General features: G+C 41.8%; 2 protein-coding genes across 4 annotated transcripts; both read left to right on the plus strand.

Annotated features, from left to right (window-relative positions):
* Nucleotides 1-794: 794 nt before the first annotated feature.
* znf970 (zinc finger protein 970) lies at nt 795-8,999 on the plus strand. Of its 2 annotated transcripts, none has more exons than XM_073924247.1 (6): nt 795-1,045; nt 1,931-2,052; nt 3,257-3,931; nt 5,236-5,910; nt 6,581-7,171; nt 7,835-8,999. In XM_073924247.1, the coding sequence occupies exons 2-6, from the start codon at nt 1,959-1,961 to the stop codon at nt 8,509-8,511; spliced, it is 2,712 nt and encodes a 903-aa protein (XP_073780348.1). In that variant the 5' UTR covers nt 795-1,045; nt 1,931-1,958; the 3' UTR covers nt 8,512-8,999. The 2 variants fall into 2 exon arrangements, with proteins under 2 accessions (XP_073780348.1, XP_068069748.2); XM_068213647.2 differs by having other exon boundaries at nt 795-844.
* Nucleotides 9,000-11,086: 2,087 nt separating this feature from the next.
* On the plus strand, nt 11,087-26,575 carry si:dkey-7i4.1. Of its 2 annotated transcripts, none has more exons than XM_009291376.4 (11): nt 11,087-11,134; nt 13,099-13,191; nt 13,280-13,423; nt 14,842-14,889; nt 16,728-18,543; nt 19,774-19,947; nt 20,051-20,224; nt 22,240-22,410; nt 23,531-23,695; nt 25,610-25,656; nt 25,982-26,575. In XM_009291376.4, the coding sequence occupies exons 2-11, from the start codon at nt 13,158-13,160 to the stop codon at nt 26,497-26,499; spliced, it is 3,291 nt and encodes a 1,096-aa protein (XP_009289651.2). In that variant the 5' UTR covers nt 11,087-11,134; nt 13,099-13,157; the 3' UTR covers nt 26,500-26,575. The 2 variants fall into 2 exon arrangements, with proteins under 2 accessions (XP_009289651.2, XP_073780345.1); XM_073924244.1 differs by having other exon boundaries at nt 13,104-13,191.
* The last annotated feature ends 114 nt before the right edge of the window (nt 26,576-26,689 follow it).

Below are 26,689 nucleotides of genomic sequence, written 5' to 3' on the forward strand. Positions count from 1 at the left end.
TTATAAGAATATCTAAAATGCACATTCATTCATTTATTTTCTTTTCTGCTTATTTTCTTTATTAATCCGGGGTCGCCACAGCGGAATGAACCACCAACTTATCCAGCAAGTTTTTACGCAGCTGATGCCCTTCCAGCTGCAACCCATCTTTGGGAAACTAAAATGCACATATCAATAGGTAATCCTAAGCATCATTATATATATTAGCAGGATCAAACCTTTTATACAAGCAACACAAATACATTCAACATCACATATGTTCAAATGCAGGTTGCTGGTCAAATCTTTTTATTAGTAATAATATTATAATGTTGTGCCTCCAGGAACAGGGTTGGGGAAACTAAATTAAACAATAGCACTTAAAATATAGTTTCTAATGCATTTACATACACAAAATATATTTTAGAATTTACACAGTTTATATTAAGCATTAATACATGTGTCTTAAATGCTAAACAATGTTTGTGTGCAGCAATTATTAGTAATTTTGTTACACTTAGTAAAAATGTAATATGCAAAATGACGATGTATTCCTTTATTTAATTTTAAATTCTCCATGACGTGTGGACAACTAAAATTAGACTCTATAATGTAAATAAAACTTAAATGAATGAATACAAGTCAACAATCACACACACTTTTGCCATTTTCAGCACATATTAAATGTCAGCTTCCTCAAGAAAGTAATCAGTTCAAGTCTCTGACATTTATTATTTAAGTGCACATTTATTGCATTTTTCTGAATTGCACGTCATTTAAATGGGACTTTTATTTTGCCGCTCTGTTGTGATGTCATAAGTATGCGCCGATCTTCTCCAGCTCAAGTCTTTCTGATGAAGAAAAGGTTTGCATTTTGAGCATTTCAATGGCTTAAACTGACTTTAAAGCTTTAATCTATGTATAATTTTGCAATAATTGTAAAGTTAATTTATTATCTAATATAACATCGCAAGAGATGTGTCTCATTTTTCTCCTTGCATCTTAAATAAGGATTCACTGACATCTGTTTCACTCCTACTGCTTAAATCAGTGTGTGACTAGAAAAGTAAGTGTATCAACTTTTACAAACCACCTACTCAAAATAGTATAGTACTTTATAGTAGACCTAAACACCACAGTCTTTTGTAAGTGCAGCCACTGTGTAAAACATATGCTGGATAAGTTGGTGGTTCATTCTGTTGTTGCGACCCCTAATGAACAGAGGGACTAAGCTAAAGGAAAATGAGTGAATGAATAATTGTAAATGTAGGTGGTGACGTACCTGTGTCAGCTCACAGTGTTGTTCAGAAGTCTTACAAGTTGTCACTTCTTGTTAATGATGCCACATAGGGATCATTCCATTATTTTTATAGGGGGAGAATGATTTGTGTTACGGGGTTGAGGGGTTACTGAAGTAACAAACTAAACAACATGATTTTAATAAATAATCATGAATTTGCTCTGAAAAAAGCATAACCAGCAAAAAAAAAAAAAAGATATATTTTTATTTTTAAAATGTTCATATCCCAAGTATACTTTCACTTTCATATAACGCTAAGAGCTCTGGTACGTTTTAAAAATGTATTATTAGAGACATTTTAATTAATATAAAAAGCTTTTTAAAAATTATTTTGGTGACCCAATACATAAAACACAATCAAAAGAGTTCGAGAGACTCGGTTTCATGCATTGACTCATATATTAATGTGATTACACGGTGTCTATTAGAAAAGAGAAGCTTTAAATGTCTTTTAGCAGATTTACTGCATCTTGAACTCTCATTATTTCTATGATTAATCTGGCAGATTTGAGTAGGACAATCTGTTTTTTGGTTTGTTTATTATGTCCAAACAGTCATTATCAAATGGGGAAAACCCACTGACTATGGGTAGACTACTAGACGCAGCCAGACAGTCAGTGTTAATGATGCTCTTCATCTTGATCTTCACAGAGTGTCCAAACCCACAGAACAGCAGATTATGATGAAGATGGCGTTTATTAAAGAGGAGAGTGAAGACCTGAGGATTGAAGAAACATTCACAGTCAAACATGAAGAGACTGAGGAACAAACAGGTCAGTTTTCATCCACAACTATATGCAAATGTCCAGCTCTTCCGAAATTAATACTGGACAGTACTTTCTGTGATCTTATACTCGATCCAAGGGTCAGTTTTTGTCGGTTATTAGTGACTATTTAACATTTAAACAAGATGCAAATAAACTAAACTGAACTTCAGCTCTGAAATCTGGACTTTACTAGAACTTCTATGTTAAGCTGCTTTGACACAATCTACATTGTAAAAAGCGCTAAATAAATACACATGAATTTAACTTTTTAGTATGTAATGTTCATCTAGGGCTGGGCGTTTTTTTTTTCCGATTAATTCGAATTTACGTTTTGATGACGATTTAAATTATTAAATCGAGAAATCGCGATTTTAAAAAAATATATATTTAATACATTATAATGGCACCAATGTGCTTTGTTTCACTCTCTGTATGAAGCAGGAAGCACACCAGAAGCGCCTCTCGGCGACGCGCCACGCAGCGCCATGGATTTTACAATTCTAAACAGATTTCTATACACACATCGGCGCCGCCGAGCCACGATTCAGGGTGCAGTATATATTGCAGCCGCGCCACAGAGCGCCATCTGATTAGTTTCATGTTCAATATCATGCGAATGTGCGCGTTTGGTGTGTGATAGTTTAAACTGTCATGTGCGTGTCGTGTCGCGTCGCTTTGTGCGACCTGCTTGATTGTCTGTTAAAGCGTGAAGTCATGTAGGATTTTACTTGTTGCATTAGTCTGAGTCACGTCTGGATTGTCAAGACATTCCCTCATCAAGTCGATAAACTCGATCTCAACATGTATGAAGGACGTAAAACCCTGCCATGTGAAAAACCACACCGATCTTTCGGTTTGAACACGAGCAGAGGTGAGGGTCTGTAGCAGTGAGAATGAAAGTAGCCGCCCCCATGACGTCATTTAGTGGACCTGGTTGAAAACCAGACAGATCAGGCAGCATAATACAGAGAGTGGAGCAAAGTGCGTCAAATGATCGGTATTTAAAAGAGGGAAAAATAAAAATAGATTTAATATATTATTTTATATTAGACACACATCTGGTGCTTTTATTTGCTCCTGCTATACATCGACAGCTTCTGGGATTCTGGGATTGTAAGAAACGGCAGTTTCAGCAGCATGTTTTGAATCTCTATAAATTTTCTTTCATTTAACTTTTATGTATCTGTCTTATATGTATCTTGTATGTTAGACATGATGGCATTCAAAGAAGAGAATCAAGAACCGAAGAACACTGAAGAACCTGATTCGAGAGAGGAACATGCGAGACTTCACGCTGCAGAAAAGCCACACACGTGTCCTCAGTGTGGAAAGAGTTTCAAACAAAAAGGAAAACTTCGTGTCCACTTGAGAATTCACACCAGAGAAAAGCCCCTCAGCTGCAGTGAATGTGGACTAAACTTCAGTCGAAAATCAGTCCTAAACAGACACATGAGGACTCACTCTGGAGAAAACCCCTTCACCTGTCGGGAGTGTGGGATAAGCTTCAGTCGTAAAGATGCGTTGAGCAGACACATGAGGGTTCACACCAGAGAGAAGCCTTTCAGCTGTCAACGGTGTGGAAAGAGTTTCACTCAAGATGGAAGCCTCAAACGCCACATGCTAACACACACCGGAAAGAAGACTCACACCTGCCAGCAATGCGGACAACGGTTTTTCAATAAATGGATTCTTGAACGCCACATGAGACAGCACACAGGAGAGAAGCCTTACACATGCCAACAGTGCGGAAGAAGTTTTACTCTTAAATCAACTCTTGATGCGCACTTGAGGATTCACACCGGAGAGAAGCCGTATGTCTGCAGCCAATGTGGGAAGAGTTTCAGACATAACGTGACCCTGACTAACCACATGAAGACTCACAAAAGTAAGAACTGATTTCTGTTGTTACTGTGGGGGAAAAAAGGTGTTATACAAACAGTACAGAATTTTAGAGACGCAGGATAATTGTTAAGAAAACTTTCAGTCATCGTCAATGTAGACAGACTTGAACAAAGTCAAATGAAAGGTTAACGCAAGTACTCACGGTCAGAAGCATTTTAGAAACCTTAAAGTGATAGTTCATCTAAAAATGATCCTTCTTTTATTATTTACTCGTCCTCCGCTTCTTCCAGACATGTTTGACCTTCTGTTGAACACTAAACAAGATATTTTGAAGAATCTTTGAAAGCAGCAGCCATTGACCTCCATGGTATTTTTGCTTCATACTATGTATGTCAGCGGCTGCTGCGTTCTTCAGAATATTTTGTTTTGTGAACAACAGAACAATAATATTCATACATTCCCTGCTGAAAAATCCAGCTTAAACCAGCCTAAGCTGGTTGGCTGGTTTTAGCTGGTCGACCAGGCTGGTTTTAGATGGGTTTTGGCCACTTCCAGGCTGGTTTCCAGCCATTTCCAGCCTGGTCTTAGCTGGTCAGGCTGGAAATGACCAGCCAAATCCAGCTAAAACCAGCTTGACCAGCCTGGTTTAAGCTGGATATAGCTGGTTTTGGCTGGACTTCCAGCTTGGCTAGGCTGGTCAAGCTGGTTTTAGCTGGTCATCTCCCAGCCTGACCAGCTAAGACCAGGCTGGAAATGGCTGGAAACCAGCCTGGAAGTGGCCAAAACCCCTCTAAAACCAGCCTGGTCGACCAGCTAAAACCAGCCAACCAGCTTAGGCTGGTTTAAGCTAGATTTTTCAGCAGGGTTTAGAGAAAATGCCAAGGAAATTTTGATTCTTGGGCTGAAACTATCCCTTTAATATTACCAAAAGGAATCAAACTGGACAGAGGCATTTGGGAACAAACTTTATTTTGTCAGACCCCAAAATGGCTGATGTTGATCCAATAAGATCAGCTGACATTCGACCTTTGAAACAAAACTATCCTGAAAACAAGCGTCTGATAATGTAGCATGTCAGTCTGATAATGGCCTTTTTTCTGAAGTTTATTTTGAGACACACTTATAATTGAGAAATTAGGTGTTTTATTACAGTACATTTCAATGTATTTTTGTCCAACCCTGTTTACCTGTAAGTTTCAAACAAGCCTAAAGGACTCACCTATATTCATCAGGTGTATTTAATTAGGGTTCAAGCTAAATTGTGCAGAACTGTGGCCAGGACCAAGGTTTGGCACCCTTGGTTTATACCCTTCTCATTAAACTGTGGTATGTCTTTTCTCATGACAGACATGATGGCACACAAAGAAGACAGTCAAGAACCGAAGAACACTGAAGAATCCAATTTGAGTAAGAAACATGCAAGAAGTCTCGCTGTAGAAAAGCCCCACACGTGTCCTCAGTGTGGAAAGAGTTTCAAACAAAAAGGAAAACTTTGTGTCCACTTGAGAATTCACACCAGAGAAAAGCCCCTCAGCTGCAGTGAATGTGGACTAAACTTCAGTCGAAAATCAGTCCTGAGCAGACACATGAGGACTCACTCTGGAGAAAACCCCTTCACCTGTCGGGAGTGTGGGATAAGCTTCAGTCGTAAAGATGCGTTGAGCAGACACATGAGGGTTCACACCAGAGAGAAGCCTTTCAGCTGTCAACAATGTGGAAAGAGTTTCACTCAAGATGGAAGCCTCAAACGCCACATGCTAACACACACCGGAAAGAAGACTCACACCTGCCAGCAATGCGGACAACGGTTTTTCAATAAATGGATTCTTGAACGTCACATGAGACAGCACACAGGAGAGAAGCCTTACACATGCCAACAGTGCGGAAGAAGTTTTACTCTTAAATCAACTCTTGATGCGCACTTGAGGATTCACACCGGAGAGAAGCCGTATGTCTGCAGCCAATGTGGGAAGAGTTTCAGACATAACATGACCCTGACTAACCACATGAAGACTCACAAAAGTAAGAACTGATTTCTGTTGTTACTGTAGAGAAAAATCTGCAAAAAAAATTGAGTTTTGCAAACAGTAAAGAATTTTAGAGACGCATGATAATTGTAAAGAGACCTTTCAGCGTTCGTCTACATGACTACTGAAACTCAGATCTGACTCCAGAGTCACTCCAAGATTCTTGACCTTATTTTTTGTTGTTTGACCCTTAGAGCCAAGGTACGCATTCACCTCGAGAACCTCGCCTCTGTTCCCAAACGCAATGAGTTCAGTTTTCTCTTTGTTTAACTGAAGAAAGCTTTGGCACATCCAGCTGTTCAGTTGATCAATGCATTGGCAGAGGGTGTCAATCTTGCTGTAGTCATTAGGCAGTAAAGCTAAGTAGATCTGAGTGTCATCAGCATGGCTGTGGTAGGAGATTTGGTTCTTCTTCATTGTTTGGCTCAGAGAGAGGATATAAAGGTTGAACATTAGGTGTTTTATTACAGTACATTTCAATGTATTTTTGTCCAACCCTGTTTACCTGTAGGTTTCAAACAAGCCTAAAGAACTCAATTATATTGACCAGGTGTGTTTATTTGGGGTTCAAGCTAAACTATGCAGAACTATGGCCAGGACTGAGCTTGGGCGCCGTTTGTTTAAATCCACCTTATTTAACTATGGTATGTCTTTTCTCTTGACAGACATGATGGCACACAAAGAAGACAGTCAAGAACCGAAGAACACTGAAGAACCCAATCGGAGAAAGAAACATGCAAGAATTCATGCTGCAGAAAAGCCACACACGTGTCCTCAGTGTGGAAAGAGTTTCAAACAAAAAGGAAAACTTCATGTCCACATGAGAATTCACACCAGAGAAAAGCCCCTCAGCTGCAGTGAATGTGGACTGAACCTCAGTCGTAAAGATGCGTTGAGCAGACACATGAGGGTTCACACCAGAGAGAAGCCTTTCAGCTGTCAACGGTGTGGAAAGAGTTTCACTCAAGATGGAAGCCTCAAACGCCACATGCTAACACACACCGGAAAGAAGACTCACACCTGCCAGCAATGCGGACAACGGTTTTTCAATAAATGGATTCTTGAACGCCACATGAGACAGCACACAGGAGAGAAGCCTTACACATGCCAACAGTGCGGAAGAAGTTTTACTCTTAAATCAACTCTTGATGCGCACTTGAGGATTCACACCGGAGAGAAGCCGTATGTCTGCAGCCAATGTGGGAAGAGTTTCAGACATAACGTGACCCTGACTAACCACATGAAGACTCACAAAAGTAAGAACTGATTTCGGTTGTTACTGTGGAATAAATCAGCAAAAAAATTTAGTTTTGCAAACAGTTAATAATTTTTAGAGGCATGATAATTGTAAAGAAACCTTTCAGCGTTCATCTACATGACTACTGAAACTCAGATCTGACTGCAGAGTCACACCAAGATTCTTGACCTTATTTTTTGTTGTTTGATCCTTAGAGCCAAGGTACGCATTCCTCTCGAGAACCTCGCCTCTGTTCCCAAGCGCAAGCCTTAGGTTTTCTCTTTGTTTAACTGAAGAAAGTTTTGGCACATCCAGCTGTTCAGTTGATCGATGCATTGGCGGAGGGTGTCACTGCGGCTGTAGTCATTAGCCAGTAAGACTAAGTAGATCTGAGTGTCATCAGCATAGCTGTGGTAGATTTGGTTCTTCTTCATTGTTTGGCTCAGAGAGAGGATATAAAGGTTGAACATTAGGTGTTTTATTACAGTACGTTTCAATGTATTTTTGTCCAACCCTGTTTACCTGTAGGTTTCAAACAAGCCTAAAGAACTCAATTATATTGACCAGGTGTGTTTAATTATGGTTCAAGCTAAACTGTGCAGAACTGTGGCCAGGACTGAGCTTGGGCGCCCTTGGTTTATACCCTACTTATTTAACTATGGTATGTCTTTTCTCTTGACAGACATGATGGCACACAAAGAAGACAGTCAAGAACCGAAGAACACTGAAGAACCCAATTTGAGTAAGAAACATGCAAGAAGTCATGCTGTAGAAAAGCCCCACACGTGCCCTCAGTGTGGAAAGAGTTTCAAACAAAAAGGAAAACTTTGTGTCCACTTGAGAATTTACACCAGAGAAAAGCCCCTCAGCTGCAGTGAATGTGGACTAAACTTCAGTCGAAAATCAGTCCTGAGCAGACACATGAGGAGTCACACTAAAGAAAACCCCTTCACCTGTCGGGAGTGTGGGATAAGCTTCAGTCGGAAAGATGCGTTGAGCAGACACATGAGGGTTCACACCAGAGAGAAGCCTTTCAGCTGTCAACAATGTGGAAAGAGTTTCACTCAAGATGGAACCCTCAAACGCCACATGCTAACACACACCGGAAAGAAGACTCACACCTGCCAGCAATGCGGACAACGGTTTTTCTGTAAATGGATTCTTGAACGCCACATGAGACAGCACACAGGAGAGAAGCCTTACACATGCCAACAGTGCGGAAGAAGTTTTACTCTTAAATCAACTCTTGATGCGCACTTGAGGATTCACACCGGAGAGAAGCCGTATGTCTGCAGCCAATGTGGGAAGAGTTTCAGACATAACGTGACCCTGACTAACCACATGAAGACTCACAGATAAGAGAACTAATTTATGTTTTCATTGCAGATTTAGTTTTACAAACACTTTTAGAGACGCATGATAATTTGATTTAGTAATATTATAGTATTGCACTCCTGGATCAAAACAAACGCAAGCGCAGGTTGCCAGTTCAAGGACAGGAGCGAGTGATTTAAACCGTATTCTAAATGAAAGCAACGGCACGTTATAGAAGGGGTATAGAAGGAAACAGCCTCTGTTTCTCACGGCTGAACAACAGAAAACTGACAGTGATCAGCTCAGGTACAGCTCATGTTTATTCAGTGTTAAATGCTAATAATGTGAGTCTGACATGAAATTTATTGCCATACTACTAAAAGCAGCAGCAGATAGTTCAGCTCAGATCTGGAGAATACAATAAACCCATTGAGATTAAACTTTAGAACTAAACACAAATGAGTGATCCAGCATGTATATGTAATAATGTTGAAGAGGATTATTATGTATTAAATAGATTATAAACCTTCCCATTTGGTGAGTGAGTGAGTGTGTGTTCTGTGATTCTGAATAGATGTATTTTCTCTCCAAGATAAAACAGTGCAGGTGCACAAGCACCCAAAGCCCCATCTACACTAATGGAATATACACATTTGACTTCAGACAAACACAGAGCACCTAAAACACTGCAGTGCTCCATGAATAACACTTGTATCAGAGTGACAGCAATGTTTTGTCAGCTTGACAATCTCTGAGAATGGTCGCCGAGCAGTCTACATAGAACCAGGTAATATTTTTTTTTAAAGCATTGACTGGTCCACAATGATAAATAGGTTGGGGACTATTGATCTGTAACAAGCACTACTAATATTTAAATATAAAAGTAAGAAGAGCACATTTAGATTTGATTTCAGCAAAGATAACCACGACAGTTTTCAAGATGATTCTGTTTTTTTATATTTCAGAGAAAGATAAAGTCGAGTGTCATCTGCACAGAGATCACATGATACTACATGTTTAATAAACATAAATGCAACATGTATAACGAAAAAGGAAGATTGGGCAACAACTGGCCCTGTGGTACAGCCAGAGTAAAAGATAAGCTGACCAGCAGAAACAGGGAAAAAAAACCCCACTGCTCTTCTGAAAACAGGAAGCAAAAGTAGACGTGATCATGAGAAAGAAAAACAAACACAAAATCTTGTGTTGTTAAATTTAAAGTATAAAATATTGAAGAAAAGATGCAAATAAAGAACAGAAAGAGCAGAAAAGAGGAAATAAGCAAAACTACAACCACAACTGAGCTCAAGTCCCGCTGGCTTGGTTAAAATTAACTGCTAATAAAACAATACTGTAGACGAAATTCGAAGAAATGAACACAAAACTGGAAACTGGACACACTCAAAGGGGCAACACTCTGGCACTTGCAACTGGAAAATCCCTTAAAGAAGAAACAACAAGAATTGTGTGTGAATTCTGTCACATCTATAAATTCATGTCGACACAATGCATTAAATCTCTGCAGATCTCGGCAGGAATCAGTCATTCAGTTTCTTTCGGCTTAGTTCCTTTTTTTATCATGGGTCGCCACAGCAGAATGGTCCACCAACTTGTTAAGCATACGTTTTATGCAGCGGATGCCTTTCCAGCCACAACCCAGTACTGGTAAACACCCATACACACTCATTAACACACACTATCCACCTTAATAGAGGTATGAAGAAAGGTTCAATAAGTGTAACTGGTAATGCTAATGTTTTCATTTTTCATTTATTTTCTTTTTCGCTTAGTCCCTTCAACAATCCGGGGTCGCCACAGCGGAATGAACCACCAACTTATCCAGTTCGTTTTTACGCAGCGGATGCCCTTCCAGCTGCAAACCATCTCTGGGAAGTATTCACACACACTCATACACTACGGACAATTTAGTCTACCCAGTTCACCTGTACCGCATGTCTTTGGACTGTGGGGGAAACCGGAGCTCCCGGAGGAAACATGCAAACACAGAAACGCCAACTGAGCTGAGGTTCGAACCAGCGACCTTCTTGCTGTGAGGCGACAGCACTACCTACTGCTCCTCTGTGTCGCCTGGTAATGTTTTTTAATGTTTAATTGATCCCTGCTTGAAGGCACGGTGGCTCAGTGGTTAGCACTTTTGTTTCTCAGCAAGCAGGATGCTGATTTGAGTCCACTGGCTGGGTCAGTTGGCATTTCTGTGTGGAGTTTGCATGTTCTCTCTGCGTTGGCGTGGGTTTAGTGTGTAGTGTGGGAATGGGTGTATATGGATGTTTCCCAGTGATGGGATGCAGCTGAAAGGGCATCCTCTGTGTAAAACATATGCTGGATAAGTTGGTGGTTCATTCCACTGTGGCGACCCCAGATTAATAAAGGGACTCAGCTGAAAATAAAATGAGTGAGTTCTAGGGTAAAACCTTAGATTTTTAGCAGTATGGGGATCAGCTTTGTTTCGTTTGGTCAGTATAAATATGGAAATCCCCCACATGCCAACATGTTTATGAGTCTGGTGATCCTCCTCCTCCTCGATTCTCACACCTCTTCCTGAAAACTTGGTTTCACTTTTTCTGCTGAAATAAAAACGATTTCACAACTGCTGTTTGACACAGCGTCTTCTGAGGAACCAATAAACAGACCTACCAGTGTAATTTAGGTGAGAATTCAATCTTCCTTGTGTTGTTTTCATCTTTAAATGTACATTATCATTGATCATCTTGAGTTTACAGTTTCAGCGCGGTGTTATGTTGATGATTTTCAGCTCATGGTTTCAGGTTTGTTCTTGTTAACGTAAAACAGAAAGCGGCACAATCTGATATTGTTGTCATATTGTGTGAAATAACAGTGTTTCTTTGTGTTTTACTGTGAAATACTCGACCGTATTTATTAACTGTTCTCAGTTCTTCTATGGCGTATTAAAGCATCACTCTGCAACTTTAGTATGTTTTGATTTAGGGCTGCCCGATATTGGAAAAACGGACATTGCAATGTTTTCATTTACTGCGATTCATATTGTGAAATAAATCCAATTTCACCAGATGACTTAAAGAGCTTGTGAAGAATTCATAATTTTAGATCGATTTGAACGATTCTGTAGGGAAGCATCTCATCTCCTCTTATTTTTGTCCGCTTTTTTGGGGCCGGGTCGCGGGGGCAGCGTGTCTACCAGACTACCCTCACACCAGACACTTCCTGCAGCTCATCTGGGAGATCCTGAGGTGTTCCCAGGCCAGCCGAGAGAAATAGTCCCTCCAGCGTGTCCTGGGTCTACCACACATGCCTAGAACACCTCCCTGTAGGCGTCCAGGAGGCATCCGAAACAGATGAACACCTCAGCTGACTTCTCTCGATGTAGAGGGGCAGCGGCTCTCACCAAGCTCCTCTCGGGTGACAGAGCTCCTCACCTTGTCTATAAGGGTGCACCCTACCACCCTGCAAAGGAAACTCATTTCAGCCGCTCGTATCTGAGATCTTGTCCTTTCAGTCATGACTTCCAATCTCATGACCATAGAGTGGGAACGTAGATTGACCGGTAAATCGAAAGCTTTGCCTTTCGGCTTAGCACTTCTTTATTCATCCTGTTTAGCGCTTTAAATTCTTTTGGACATAATTAGGTGCTGCTTGTCAATCAGACAAAGCTTCTTTGTTCCTGCTGTCAATTGTGGAAAGAATAATCGATAAAAGTGTCCAGATAAACGGCTGTAAGGTTAACTGCAGGCGCTGTGTGATGTGCATGTACACAAAAGGGAGTCAGATTTGTCCGGGGAGTCAGACTTTGACTTTGAGGCACTAGTCACTGCTAACTTAATAGAGCAGGAGCACACAGTTATGTTTTGTTAAATAAGTTGCATATAAAAGTTACGTTTCAAAACAGCCTAAATTTTGTCAACCTGCCAATGCATTTTTTTTACCCCAATTCAAAACCGCCAAATTGGGCGGGAAATTACCCAATCTGCCAACACCGCTTGGCAGTAGCTGATACGCACTTCCCAAAAGATGTGCCACAAGCTCTTTGATTGGCCGACTTGGTAGCGCTAATGAATGTGTGCGGGTGTAGGAGCCGTGCAAACCTGTTGGAGCGAGTGTTTACAATCGTTGAGTCCCATGAAGGAGCTCCAAATGGAAATTTTTGTTTGTGACTATAATTAGGGTTGTACGTACTCCGATTCCCGCCTCTGAATGACTGAATGAGTTTTAGCTACTTGTACATTGAGGTAGCGTTCAGAAAAAACAAAACACCAGCGAAGAAACTCGACACAGAGGAACATAAACACCTACTGCCAGCTAGTGTTTCAGAAGTGTTATTGCAGATCAACACAAACAGCAGCAGAAGTATAAATGCACAGTAACGCGCAAGGCAGGCGCCATGGGTCACGCCGATCACTCAACTCAGAAGTATAAACCAGGCTTTAGAAAAATTTATGTTTGGTTTTGGTTTCTGTTTTAGCTGCAGTCATTCGTGAGGGGTTGCCACAGAAAAAGAAACCAAATCCAAACATAATGTCATAAAGTAAATCTTATTGGCCCTATTGGCCCTTAAGACGTACACTCTCATTCACTTCCATTCATTTTTAGACGGTACATGAAATGTATCATTCATTATTATTATTTTTTTTAAAGTTCAGGTTTACAGAGGAGCTGATGAAACATGTCAGACAGCAGTGAGTCAGTGAAGGACAATGGAATCTGATGAACAGCATAATGACACACTGGGTAAGCTGGAGGAAAGAAAGCGGAAATGTAAGTCAGAATGTTAAAACTGTCATTCAAGACATGTCAGTAATGCCTGCTTCTATTCCAGTCCAGATGGGCAGCAGTGGTAACAGTGGAATCAATGCTGATCTGAGAGCTGAAAAAGAAGCAACAGTGATTGCTCCTTTACTCAATGGAAACAACATTACAGGGCCAGTAACCTTCAATTACTGTTCGAACTCTGCGGAAAATGGTACTATCTCTAGAACTCTGCTTATTGAGACACACACTGCTTTGTTCAACCCAGGCTCATTCTGAATACGTACTCCTATATACATTTCTGGAGAGTGCCAAATAAGTCCCCGGAGCTACGTTTTTTGCAAATCCGCCAGAGACCTGTAAGAAAAAATTAGGATGACATAGAAAATCTTAATGAAGATGTTTATTCAGCATAGCAGTCTCAAAGTGCACTGCAGTATCCTGGTTTTAGAGTCAGAATGAATCCTGGATATTAAACACAAACCTTTATACTGTTTTAGATGTTGCCTTTATACTTGCCTTTAGATGGTAATGAAGTTGCTCCTTGGCTGTTGACACAGCTGTTCGATCTATCACCATTGATGAGATGGTCATCTGTGCCACATACCCATCATCATTCTACATCCGTTACCATTTGCTCAAGATGTAGTCACCTCAAACAATGCAGAGACAACAAACTGTTGACTTCTCTAATCTATCATAATCCAGCCCTTTTGGGAAATGGGCATCAGCACACAATTTAGAGTGGAAGTTGGGTTGTGGCAGACCCATCAATGTCAATCACGCCTGTTCTTCTCGCATAAAACCACCAGAGGCCACTTTTGACTGACTGATTGCTTTATTGAATCGTTCTTCGTCAGACTCAAAGCCTGTCGTCACGGTCAACTCCTCTCTGTGTCTCAAATCTTCAGACGTACGCGACAAGCCACTGGACAAACTGGTAAACACAGAAAAGTCTTCCATACAGAGGTAAGCGGTTAGCTGGTGAGTGTAACGGAGGCCAGCTAGTGAAGTGCTGTGCAGGTAAACCTCATTCCTCTGACCTCTAAAGGTGCTCTAGCGACAGATAGAGGCCATGGTCTTTAGCCTCCTTGTTAGAGCAACCGACTCCCATGCGGAAGGTCTACGGTACGATACCAGCTCAGAGCGAGTTGGGTGACGTAGGACCGGCGGGATTACATAAGCGCAAAAGGAATAGCGTCATACCGCCCCGTAGCGTTCGTTTCAAAGACGAAATGCAGCCAAACATTTCTTTGACTACAAAATTCTCTCCAGAAATGTATATAAGGGGACATTTTTAAAATGAGCCTATATTGGCCTTGAAATCAATGCTCATTGACTGAATGTTTTGCCTATTAAAGTTCATATAATAATAAGATTTTTTTTTTTTTTTAATCCCTTTCGAATCCCTCTCAGTCATTAAAGGTCTGCAAAACTTACCGAATTGTTATGTCCTAGATTTTAAGTCTTTTCATGAGTTTTCACTATTTATACTTTGCATAGTAAGAAAAGTAACAACCATTTGGCTATATACAGCTAGAGCACCTGATTTTAACATGTGATTGTAAATATGAAACTTATGTGGTATTTAAAAAAAGGCTTCATGTTTTCTCTTTTTGTCTCTATTCACAGAACCACAAAAATATCCAAAGACAGCGGACAAACACACAGAAAAACAAGGTGCCAAAAGTCATATTCTCTTAAGGATAGTTTACATTGCACCGTTAGACAATAACTAACATCAACAGACATGAACATATTGTTATTTCCCCCATTGGCATCTGTTCATGTTTATAGCTTGGTTTCCATCACTCAGGATTAATGGTCATTTTGAAGAATCGCATGAGAAACAAGTGAAGGAAACGACAACATTTTTATCAAATACTTTAATTCATAAAATAGGTTTTATGGTTGCTTGAGGTGGTTTTACACTAAAAAAAGGCTTAATGTGAATAATGTAGATCAGGGTTCACCAATCTCGTTCCTGGAGGTCCGGTGCCCTGTAGGGGTTTAGCTCCAACTTGCCTCAACACACCTGCCTTGGTGTTTCAAGTATACCTAGTAAGAGCTTGATTAGCTCGTTCACACTATAAATAACCAGAGTTTTCCAATTCAGTCATCTTTGTCTTGAAGAATCCCCCCTTCCACCCCTACTCCTCCTCTTCCCCTGATAGGGCGGCACGGTGGCCCAGTGGTTAGCACTGTTGCCTCACAGCAAGAACCTAGCTGGTTCAGCCACTCACCAGGCCGATTGGTGTTTCTGTGCATAGTTTACATGTTCTCCCCGTGCTTGCGTGGGTTTTTCCCAGTTTCCTTCCACCGTCCAAAGACATACACCTTAAGTAAATTCAATACTCCAAAGTAGCATCTTAAGACAAACTCTTCCCTGCTGAAAAATCCAGCTTAAACCAGCCTAGGCAGGTTTTAGAGGGGTTTTGGCCATTTCCAGCCTGGTCTTAGCTGGTCAGGCTGGGAGATGACCAGCTAAAACCAGCTTTACCAGCCTAGCCAGGCTGGGAACCCAGCCAAAACCAGCTATGTCCAGCTTAAACCAGGCTAAAAATGGCAAAACCCCTCTAAAACCAGGCTGGTCAACCAGCCTAGGCTGGTTAAAGCTAGATTTTTCAGCAGGGAAGAGTTTGTCTTAAGATGCTACTTTGGAGTAGTGAATTTACTTAAGGTATATGTCTTTAGACAGTGGAAGGAAACTGGGGAAAACCCACGCAGGCATGGGGAGAACATGTAAACTTCGCACAGAAACACCAATCGGCCTGGTGAGTGGCCAAACCAGGTTCTTGCTGTGAGGCAACAGTGCTAACCACTGGGCCGCCGTGCTGCCCTATCAGGAGAAGAGGAGGGGTAGGGGTGGAAGGGGGGATTCTTCAAGACAAAGATGACTGAATTGGAAAACTCTGGTTATTTATAGTGTCAGTATTCATCTGATTGGTGCAATATATGGAGCTGATGCGGTACCAGCTGTTCAATCATAAGCACGTTATCCTCTCGAAGTTAGTTAATAAATAAACCAAAGGGCAAGGCAGTGGCGCAGTATGTAGTGCTGTCGCCTCACAGCAAGAAGGTTGCTGGTTTGATCCTTGGCTCAGTTGACGTTTCTGTGTGGAGTTTGAATGTTCTCCCTGCATTCGCGTGGGTTTCCTTCGGGTGCTCCGGTTTCCCCCACAGTCCAAAGACATGCAGTACAGGTGAATTGGGTAGGCTAAAGTGTCTGTAGTGTATGAGTGTGTGTGTGAATGTGTGTATGGATGTTTCCCAGAGATGGGTTGCAGCTAAAAGGGCATCCGCTGCGTAAAAATGTGCTGCATAAGTTGGCGGTTCATTCCGCTGTGGTGACCCCAGATTAATAAAGGGACTAAGTAACAAGAAAATGACTGAAATAGACCACACTTAAACAGCAATTTAGTTCAATATGTTGAATAAAATTTGATGCCAATGCTTTGTTGTTGTCGTTTATTAATCATGTGTTTGCTTCCCCTCATATTTTATGTTCTTTATAACAGATGATTTGAAGCTGCAGAAAATCTTGGAGACTCACAGAACCTACATGAAGAAGAAAGTGGACTGTATCTTAGACTGCACAAAGGAAAATGCAGAACATTTCAAGGCTTTTTACACAGAACTCTTCATCGCAGAAGGAGATATGCAAGATGTCAACCAGGAACATGAGATTTTGAAGATCGACGATGCTTTCAAGAAAAAAAAGGCTTCACTCAGATCAATCAGATGCAAGGATATATTTGCTGAACTGAAGGCAAAATCGGAGAAAAACACTGTGCTGACCAAGGGCATCGCTGGCATCGGAAAAACCGTCTCTGTGCGCAAGTTCATCCTGGACTGGGCTGAAGGACAAACCAATCATGACATACACTGCGTGTTCCTGCTTCCATTCCGTGAAATTAATTTAATGACAAACGAAGATTTCAATCTCCACGAGTTTCTGCTGAAATTTTATCCTGAACTGAAGGAGCTGGAGACGTCGGTGCTGTTTCAGCAGTGCAATCTAGCATTTATATTTGATGGACTCGATGAGAGTCGCCTGCCTTTAAATTTTAAAAGCAGAACACTGAACAACGTTGAGGAAAGATCATCCGTGGACATGCTGTTTACAAGTCTAGTCAAAGGCAATCTGCTTCCGTCGGCTCTTGTCTGGGTGACCTCGCGACCTGCAGCAGCCAATCAGATCCCCCCTCGATATGTAGGATTGTTCACAGAGGTGCAAGGATTCACCGATCAACAGAAGGAGAAGTATTTTAGAAATAGAATCGCAGATGAGACTCAGGCCTCCAAAATCATCTCCCACATTAAGACATCTCGTAGTCTCTACATTATGTGCCACATTCCTGTGTTCTGCTGGATCACGGCCACCGTTCTTCAAGATATCCTCCAGAGGAATATCGAAAGCATCGGCACAACACTCACTGAAATGTACATCCACTTCCTGCTGATACAGATGAACATGAAGAGCCAGAAGTACGATCCTGAAGAAGAAAGAGAATACGCCAAGCTCTTGGAAGCAAACAGAGAAGTGATTCTGAAACTAGCCAAGCTAGCGTTTGAACAGCTGAAGAAGGAAAATGTCGTGTTTTATGAGCAGGATCTGAAGGATTGTGGTATTGATGTGAATGTAGAGTTCACGGGAATGATCGCAGAGATCTTTAAGGTGGAACATGGTCTTCATGAAGCAAAGGTTTTCTACTTCGTACATCTGAGTGTTCAAGAGTTTCTGGCTGCGGTGTATGTGTTCTTCTGCTTTCTAAACAGGAACACCCATGAGCTTACTTTTTTCTTTGAAAGTTCACAAAATACACCACGAGAGCTTCAGTTCCTCTTTAAAAAGACGTTCAGGAAAGTCAAGTTTCATGACTTAATCAAGAGGGCCACTGACAAAGCAATGCGCAGTAAGCGAGGACATCTGGACCTGTTCCTGCGGTTTCTGCTTGGCATTTCGCTGGAGTCCAGTCAAAATCTGCTCAAAGGCCTGTTCTCGCACGTTATAGACACCACGAGGAGCATCAAAAAAATAAGTCCGCACTTTAAACATTTGCAAAACAAGAACATCTCATGCGATTGTTCAGTCAACCTATTTTTCTGCCTGCTTGAGCTCAAGGATCACTCGTTATACGAGGAAATCCAGAGAAGCCTCAATTCAGATAGACGTCCAAGCAAAGAACTCTCGTCTTCAATGTGCACAGTGCTGACCTACATAGTGCTGATGTCAGAGAAGGAGCTGGACGAGCTCAACCCAAAGAGATTCACATCATCACAGGAAAACTACAGGAAACTCGTCCCTGCGGTTAGGTGCTGCAGAAAAGCGCTGTGAGTAATTTCACTAGCTGTTTACATCCAACTAGTTCTATGCACATTTTGAAGCACATTTTGAGGTTGGAGGTTGGTTGGTGAAGGGGCGTCGTGGACAAAATTGAAGAGGGTTGGGTAGTCGGGGAAGAAAGTGAAAGTGAACAGCGGATGGGGAGGAGAGCGGTTAAGGAGGGAGATTGATAAAATAAGGTGCCGGATCAGATTTCAGAGATGCCGGATCTGGCATGTTCTGGTACAACACTGTGTACTGGCGTTAAACTCTGGTTATAAGAAATCATGTGATGATAAAAATGAGTGTGTGGTTCACTAATGTTATTATTACCTCCAGGACTGTCCTTAACACCTGTAATCCCAAAGAGTGTCTTATGACTCCAGACTCCAGCACAGTGGTCACCAAACTTGTTCCTGGAGGGCCGGTGTCCTGCAGATTTTCGCTCCAACCCTAATAAAACACACCTGAACAAGCTAATCAAAGTCTTACTAGGTCAACTTGAAACATCCAGGCAGGTGTGTTGAGGCAAGTTGGAGCTAAACCCTGTAGGGACATCGGCCCTCCAGGACCGAGATTGGTGACCGCTGCTCCAGCACGTGTTCATTGCATTATTTTTGAGGCACAAGTAATTTATTATACAAGAAAAAGACACTGTTCTCTTTGACTCATTAGATTTGACTCAAATCTTTTATGTTTAATATGTATGTGACATTCCAGTTTTGTGCATAAATTTAATTAGTGTCTTTGGTCAGAAACACAGCTACTCTTAGCTATTTGATCAGAAAACAAGATCAAATTACACTGTGAAATACACTCACCCGCCACTTTATTAGGTACACCTTACTGGTTCCGGGTTGGACCCCTTTTGTCTTCAGATCTGCCTTAATCCTTCGTGGCAGAGATTCAACAAGCTACTGGAAATTTTCCTCAGAGATTTTGCTCCATATTGACATGATAGCATCACACAGTTGCTGCAGATTTGTCGGCTGCACATCCATGCTGCCAATCTCTCTGATAAGAAATTTGCGTTAACAAGCAGTTGGACAGGTGTACCTAATAAATTGGCACTTGGTCTCAGTTACTAATCATGTGCAAACGTTTGTGTGAAATGTGCATTTGGACATTTTCACAAAATATTGTGAGCGCATAAATACAAAAATGATTAGTGAATGAGACCCAAAGTCTGTTTTGCAGAAGCATTTAAGTAAATCTGAGTAAACATTGTGCTTTGTCAGATTTAACGGCTGTGGTCTGGATGAAATGTCCTTTCAAACCATATCTTCAGCTCTACAATCATCAGACTCTTATCTGACAGAGCTGGAGCTCAGTAACAATCATCTGCAGGATTCAGGAGTGAAGCTGCTCTCCGATGGACTGAAGAGTTCACACTGTCAACTGAACATACTAAGGTTTGACAGTTACATTCAGATTTGTGAACATCAGAGACTTATTTTAGACCTTGTAAAAAAGGGTCCCCTTTATTGTCACTGATTGTTTTTGTTCTTTACACAGGCTGTGTGGATGTGGTCTCACTGATCAGTCCTGTGAAAGCTTGTCTTCAGCTCTGCAATCATCAAACTCTGTCCTGAGAGAGCTGGATATGAGTAACAATATGCTTAAAGATTCTGGAGTGAAGCTTCTTGCTGTTGCATTGAAGAGTCTTAACTGTAAACTGGAGAGACTGAGGTTTGAATTTCCTTTTTTTTTCTTTTTTTATTGCTTTAACTGTGTTTTTTTTAACAGTTTTATTGATTCTTAAGCTAATTACGAATAATAATACATTTTATTTTTAATGCGCTTTTCTTAGACTCAAAGCGCTACAAGGGAAGATACTAACAAGGCAAGCAGAACAGCACAACAATAAAAAGATGCGATAAAAATATTAACCATAAGCTAGAATAAAAATTGATCAGCCTAAGCTAAAAGCAATGCTAAAAAAGTGAGGCTTTAAACAGTCCAGAGAAGTGGCATTCCTAATGCTGATGGGCAGTGCAATGCAGGGTAAGTCCCGATGCAAAACGAAGACTGCGGGCTGGGGTGGAGAGAGTAACCAGGTCACAGGTGTAACCAGGTGCTAGCCCATGCACTGGTTTGAAGATTAAAATCAAGGTCTTAAAATCAATACGTGCCTTAATAGGAAGCCAGTGTAATTGTTGAAGTACAGGATTATTTTGGTGACGTGATGATGTGTGCGTCAGAACCTGTGCAGCGGAACTTTGTATGTACTGTAATCTTCTGAGAGAACTTGTAGGTAACCCCCCCCCCCCAAAAAAGTGAATTACATTAATCAAGACCTGATGTGATAAAGGCATGGATTAGCCTCTCTGCATTAAGTCGTGAGAGATATGGTCTAATCTGTGCAATACTGCAGAGATGAAAGAAGGCAGTGTTTGTTAAGTGTTTGAAGTGGGAGTTAAACAGAGCCGTGCATCAAAGAGCACCCTAAAGGCCTGTGCACACGAGACGTTTTTTGCTCGCGTTTTCCGTCGATGCTTCACGCCTCGTGACTAAATAAAGGGCGTCAATGTGATCGTGCACACCAATGCGCAAAGCGTCATTTAAAAAAAAAAAAAACGCCTCATGCTCGTTTTTTTTTGTTTAGATGCGCGACGTCAAAACCTTCTCCATCAATCAGGTTGTCCCTTTTGTTCACGTGCACGGAGCTGCTGAAGTTACAGTAAACAGCACTTGGAGGCGCTCAAGCGCAAAACTGTCAATGCGAGCGCACATTGAAGAAGATGCCCAGAGGCGATGTGAACGTTTAGCTGCTCATTGCTCTAGTGAACAATCATTTCTTCATCGCTAGAGCTGGAGCTGCTGCTTGAACCATCTATGCTTGTTCAAGTCACCAGTGAATTTAACAACATCCGTGTGAACTTCCTCTCCTTCTCTTCTGCTGTGTTATAAGCGTTTGTCAGAAGCTTAAAGTTGCGTAGCACCATCTAAGGTCAAGGAGTGATTTTGCATACTCTTCTGCTTGACGCCAGTGAAAATCGCTTGTGTTTGAATCTGGAAAAACATCTTGTAAACTGCTGACGATAAACGCAAAAAGCGTCCCGGTGTGTTGGAGCCTTAAGGATACGTATCTGGGTGGAAGGAGACGGTTGAACTGTCCTCAATTAGAGAATAGAACACAGGATCTCTGTACAGAATGTAAACAAACCCATCCCAAACTAGTCCCCAATTAAAGTCACACCTTGGCTATAATTAATACATTTAAATCCTTCGGTACACAATAATTGAAAAAAAACTAAAGAAATTAAAATACTAACTTAAACTGTTTCAACATATGTGCATTGATTCACCTAATACAATTTAGGACATTGTAAAATATGTTAACCTAAAACAAAGCAGATGGATTTGTGAACTTTTTTGAGACATCTTGATTTTTAATAAAACCAAAGAGCACAAGCCAAATGACCAACCCACATCTTCAGCAATACAGTGTATATTTTAATCTTTGCTGAACTGGTCTGGAAATGTTACAGTAAAAATGGTTTAACTTCAAATTGAAAAAGATGTGTGTTTGCAACCCTGGACCTCATATTAACATTGTTTAATTTACTATGTCATTCATCATCATCATCATCATCATCATCACCACTCAGGCTCAGGACTCTTTCCAATATTGTGCTGTTTTTTTATTTTATTTTAGCGATTATTATATTTGAATGTATTTTCTTTGTTCTTCTCGTGTGCAGATTTTCTATGTGCAATCTCACTGCTGAGTCTTGTGAGAGTCTATCATCAGTTGTAGAGTTGTCAAACTCTGTCCTGAGAGAGCTGGACCTCAGTAACAATGACCTGCAGGATTCAGGAGTGAAGCTTCTCTCTGATGGACTGAAAAGAAACTGTAGGCTGGAGATTCTGAGGTATTTTATTTTTGTTTCTTTTTACATTCAATTATTGGATTATAGAAGGCTGAAATGTGATTTCACACCTAGATGTTTGTCTCGGAACCTGGCACGTTTGCCCCGTTAGCTAGGTTAGTTTGGGCATTTGTGAACACCGAGATGACTCTGATTGGCCGTGAAGGTCATCGGTTCACCACTCTTCATAGATGTTCACTGAGTGCAACACAAATGCACATACACGAGCGCTTCAAAACCACATTGATCAGCTGGTGCGTCCCTGTATGTGTTTGTACTCGACGAACAGCAGTGAAGAGTGTAGAACCGATGACCTTTATGGCATTGAACACAATGGTCAATCAGCAGTGTTTAAGTACGCACTTTACATCGTTCAACTGTTAGCTAGGAATTGATATATTTTAATATGTGAAGTTTATTTATAAACAAATTTGGAGAGGATCACGTGCTTATGATTGTTCACAGCTGTTCCAACTTTAGCTAATGACTAATTATCCTATCAGACGATCCCTAACTCACTATAAATAACCAGACTTTTCTCATCTCAATACCTTCGTCTTGAAGAAACCCCCCCACCCAACCCTACTTTCCCTCCTTTCAAACGGGCGTCACGGTGGACATCAATTAGCGCTGTTGCCTCACAGCAAGAATGCCCCTGGTTTAATTCCTTTCCAAACCAGACAGCATTTCTGTGCAGAGTTTGCTCGTTCTCCCCATGGTCGCATGGGTTTTCCCCGGGTCCTCTGGTTTCCTCCCACAGTTCAAAAACAAGCACTCTAAACAATTAATCCAAATATTTTAGCTAAACTCTGAGTACACCTTTCAGCATCCATATCTGACACTTAGCTACAACAAGCAAGAGGGGGAGTCATCGAGATCTACCTGAGCTCAAACTCCCCTCTCGCCTTGCAACGGGAGGGAGCCCAGGGCTCGAGGAACTTATAAGCTCAGGGCTCTCTCCCGGGACAGCACACCAAACATGCTTTATTATCAATCATCAGCTGAGTGTGAACTCTTGAAGTAGTAGCGAACTCTAATGTTTAATCTGTAGTGTGGAACCGAACTCGATGCTTTTGTCAAATCTAAAATCCAGTATGTGAATTGTTGCTGTGTGTGTCTGCAGGTTGTCAGGCTGTATGGTGACAGAGGTAGGCTGTGGTTTTCTGTCTTCGGCTCTGAGCTCAACCACCTCGACCCTGAGAGAGCTGGACCTGAGCTACAATCATCCAGGAGATTCAGGAGAAAAGCTGCTGTCTGATGCACACAATCAGCCAAACTGCAGACTCTGGTATGTCAAGAAGACATGTTTTGTTAGTAAAATGTCAATCTTTTGATTGGATAACACCGGCGAGGGAAATAGTTCATTGACTTTGGTTTATTTATCAGTTTAAGTATAGCCTACTGGCCATTGACTAAATTTGCAGCCTTAGTCCCTGTGTAATGTCAAGAGGGACGCTGACAAGGGAGGTGCAGACCAACACAGAAGCAAACAGGTGTACAGAGGCAATCCTGGGTAGTGGTCAATACACAGGCGATAGGTCAAAGGGCTGGAGGGTGGAGCTGCGGTAGGTAGGTGTGCGGGTCATACATCCACAGTGGGTCAGGAGGCTCTGGTTCAGGAAGCACCGGCAGTTCAGCTAACCCCAGTGGGTCAGGAGGCTTAGGTTCATGGAGCACTGGCAATTCAGTTAACTCCAGTGGATCAGGAGGCTTGGGTTCAGGAGACACTGATAGTTCATATAACTCCAATGAGTCAGGAAGCTTTGGTTCCTGGGGTACTAGCAGTTCATTTAACCCCAGTAGGTCTGGAGACCCTAGTTCAGGAAACACTAAGAAGTCACATGGCTCTGGGAAGTCACACAACTCTGGCGGGTTTGGAAACTCACACAGTTCTGGGAAGTCACATGGGTCTGGGAGGTCACACGGCTCTGGTGGCTCTGGGAAGTGGCAGCTATTCGTGGGACTCAGGTGGCGGCTGTGGTCAATTGTGGGACTCATCTGGCAGCCCTGGAGAATCTTGCAGTGGCAGAGGATCCGGCAGCTCTGGTAGTGACGGAGAATCTGGCAGCTCTGGCAGTGACAGAGGATCAGGGAGCTCTATAGGTTGTGGTGGCAGCTCTGGCAGTAACAGCTCTGGTGGTGGCAGCAGCTCTGGTAACTCAGTTGGTGGTGGCCATTCTTGTGACTTAGATGATGGTATTTCAGGAACAAGGACCAGGACTGGGACTATGACAGGGCAAAACTTAGGACAAGAAACCATCTTCCAAGCCAGCGGAGGACTGGCACTTACCATCTTGTGAGCTAGTGAACAAACTGCAGCCGTCTTGTGACCTGGCGGAGTGAAGTTCATTATGTATGGGATGACAGCCCTGGGGCAGGCTGACTGAAATTAAAAGGCTGTGTGCATATACCCCATTCTTGGCCAAACAAAATATGCCCTTCTGGGGCCACAGTAAAGCCTGGTTTATACTTCTGCGTCAAGTGACCGGCGAAACCCACGGCACATGCAACGCGCGTAGCTATACATTTATACTTCTGCTGCTGTCTCTGTTGGTCTGTATTAACTCTTCCAAAACGCTAGTTGGCAGTGAGGTGTAAATGTTCCTCTGTGTCGAGTTTCTTCGCTGCTGTTTTGCTTTTCCTGAACACTTCCGGGATGTACAAGTGGCTCAAACTCGCTCATTTTGAGGCAGGAACCGGCGGATGTGCAACAACTTTAACTATGAGGTAAACACAAAACAAAACTTTCCATCCGGAGCTCCTTCACAGGACTCCACACTTGTAAACAATCGCTCCATTTGGGCTAGCACGGCTCTCGGTCCCGCCCAGACTCGTCAGCGATACCAAGCCGACCAATCACAGAGCTTACGCTACGCGTTGTTGCGACGTGTAGTTACATTTTTTGAAAGGTGCACGTCAGTGACGCTGACGGCCACGGCGAAGGGCTATGCGTCAATGCCGTAGCATACGCCGGCGTTTGACGCAGTAGTATAAATCAGCCTTAAGGGTGTCTTCAGCCACAACCAAGGGAATTTTCTGGAGTGTTTGAACCTCCTAAAATAGTTTGACACTGGGTGTCTAGCAAAATAACATTTGCAAAATACCAAGAAAGTAATTACATATTTGTTTAAATAAACATTATTACCAAAAAACTATATTTGTGTCTGTTTACTATTTAAATACAACACTGTGTGTTTTATAGTGTGGATCATGGAGGAGAATTCAGGCTTACAACAGGACTACACAAATGTAAGTCTACAAACAACACAAATAAGCACAAACACACATGAACGAACACCTTTTCTTTGTAATACCTGTAATTATAACTATGTCATCACACAAATTTGTCCTGAATATGTCAAAATCAATGTGCACACCACACATAAACACATTAAAACCCTTCCAACATCTGCAAATTCTTGAATGCATGCTTTTGTTCAACTCAGAAATGTTGACAATACCCATTTAATTACGTTTGTGTCCTCATAAATAATACAAGAACTCGCACTATATTCACTATATTTATAATTAGTGAGTGTGTTTGTGTTATAAATGTGTCTCTTCTTGTGTTCAGATGCCCGTTTTTTCACACTGGATCCAAACACAGCGAACGCTCGGCTCATTTTGTCCGAGGAGAACAGAAAGGTGACGTGTGTGAGAAAGAAACAGCCGTATCCGGATCATCCAGACAGATTTGAGGGATATCTGCAGGTGCTGTGCAGAGAAAGTGTGTGTGGACGCTCCTACTGGGAGATCGAATGGACTGGTGTGGTGTTCATATCCGTGTCCTATAGCAGCATTGGCAGGATGGGGTCTGATAAAGAGTGTTGGTTTGGTTTTAGTAATCAGTCCTGGAGTTTGTTCTGCTCTTCTGACAGATGCAGCTTTACACACAGCAGCACAGAGATTGATCTGCCCGTGAAACACACCAGCAGTAGAATAGGAGTGTATGTGGATCACAGTGCAGGAACTCTGTCTTTCTACAGCGTCTCCGACACCGTCAGCCTCATCCACTCAGTCCAGACCACATTCACTCAGCCGCTCCATCCTGGCTTTTACATTTCACTTGGATCATCAGTGAAACTGTGCTGATGAATCTCATGTCACATGTCAGATTAATTATGGTGGATCGAGGAAGCCAACATCCTGTTAAACTACATTAACTTATTATTATTCTTCCGTCTTCTTCTTCTTAGACTATTTTAAGAACACATCTCCTCCTAGACTGTTCATACTAAAACCACCAAACTAACTCCAAACCTCCAAACTATACTGAATTAGG

The sequence above is a fragment of the Danio rerio genome, chromosome 15, assembly GCF_049306965.1.
Source record: "Danio rerio strain Tuebingen ecotype United States chromosome 15, GRCz12tu, whole genome shotgun sequence".
NCBI classification, from domain to species: Eukaryota; Metazoa; Chordata; class Actinopteri; order Cypriniformes; family Danionidae; genus Danio; species Danio rerio.

Excerpts from the sequence above, each read along its gene's own strand:
- znf970 (XM_068213647.2), top strand. The coding sequence starts at position 801 with ATGCGCCGATCTTCTCCAGCTCAAGTCTTTCTGATGAAGAAAAG. Across the intron at positions 2,053-3,256 it reads AGAGACTGAGGAACAAACAG|ACATGATGGCATTCAAAGAA; the intron begins GTCAGTTTTCAT and ends CTTGTATGTTAG. Across the intron at positions 3,932-5,235 it reads CCACATGAAGACTCACAAAA|ACATGATGGCACACAAAGAA; the intron begins GTAAGAACTGAT and ends TTCTCATGACAG.
- si:dkey-7i4.1 (XM_009291376.4), top strand. The coding sequence starts at position 13,158 with ATGGAATCTGATGAACAGCATAATGACACACTGG. Across the intron at positions 13,192-13,279 it reads ACAGCATAATGACACACTGG|TCCAGATGGGCAGCAGTGGT; the intron begins GTAAGCTGGAGG and ends CTTCTATTCCAG. Across the intron at positions 20,225-22,239 it reads TGTAAACTGGAGAGACTGAG|ATTTTCTATGTGCAATCTCA; the intron begins GTTTGAATTTCC and ends TCTCGTGTGCAG.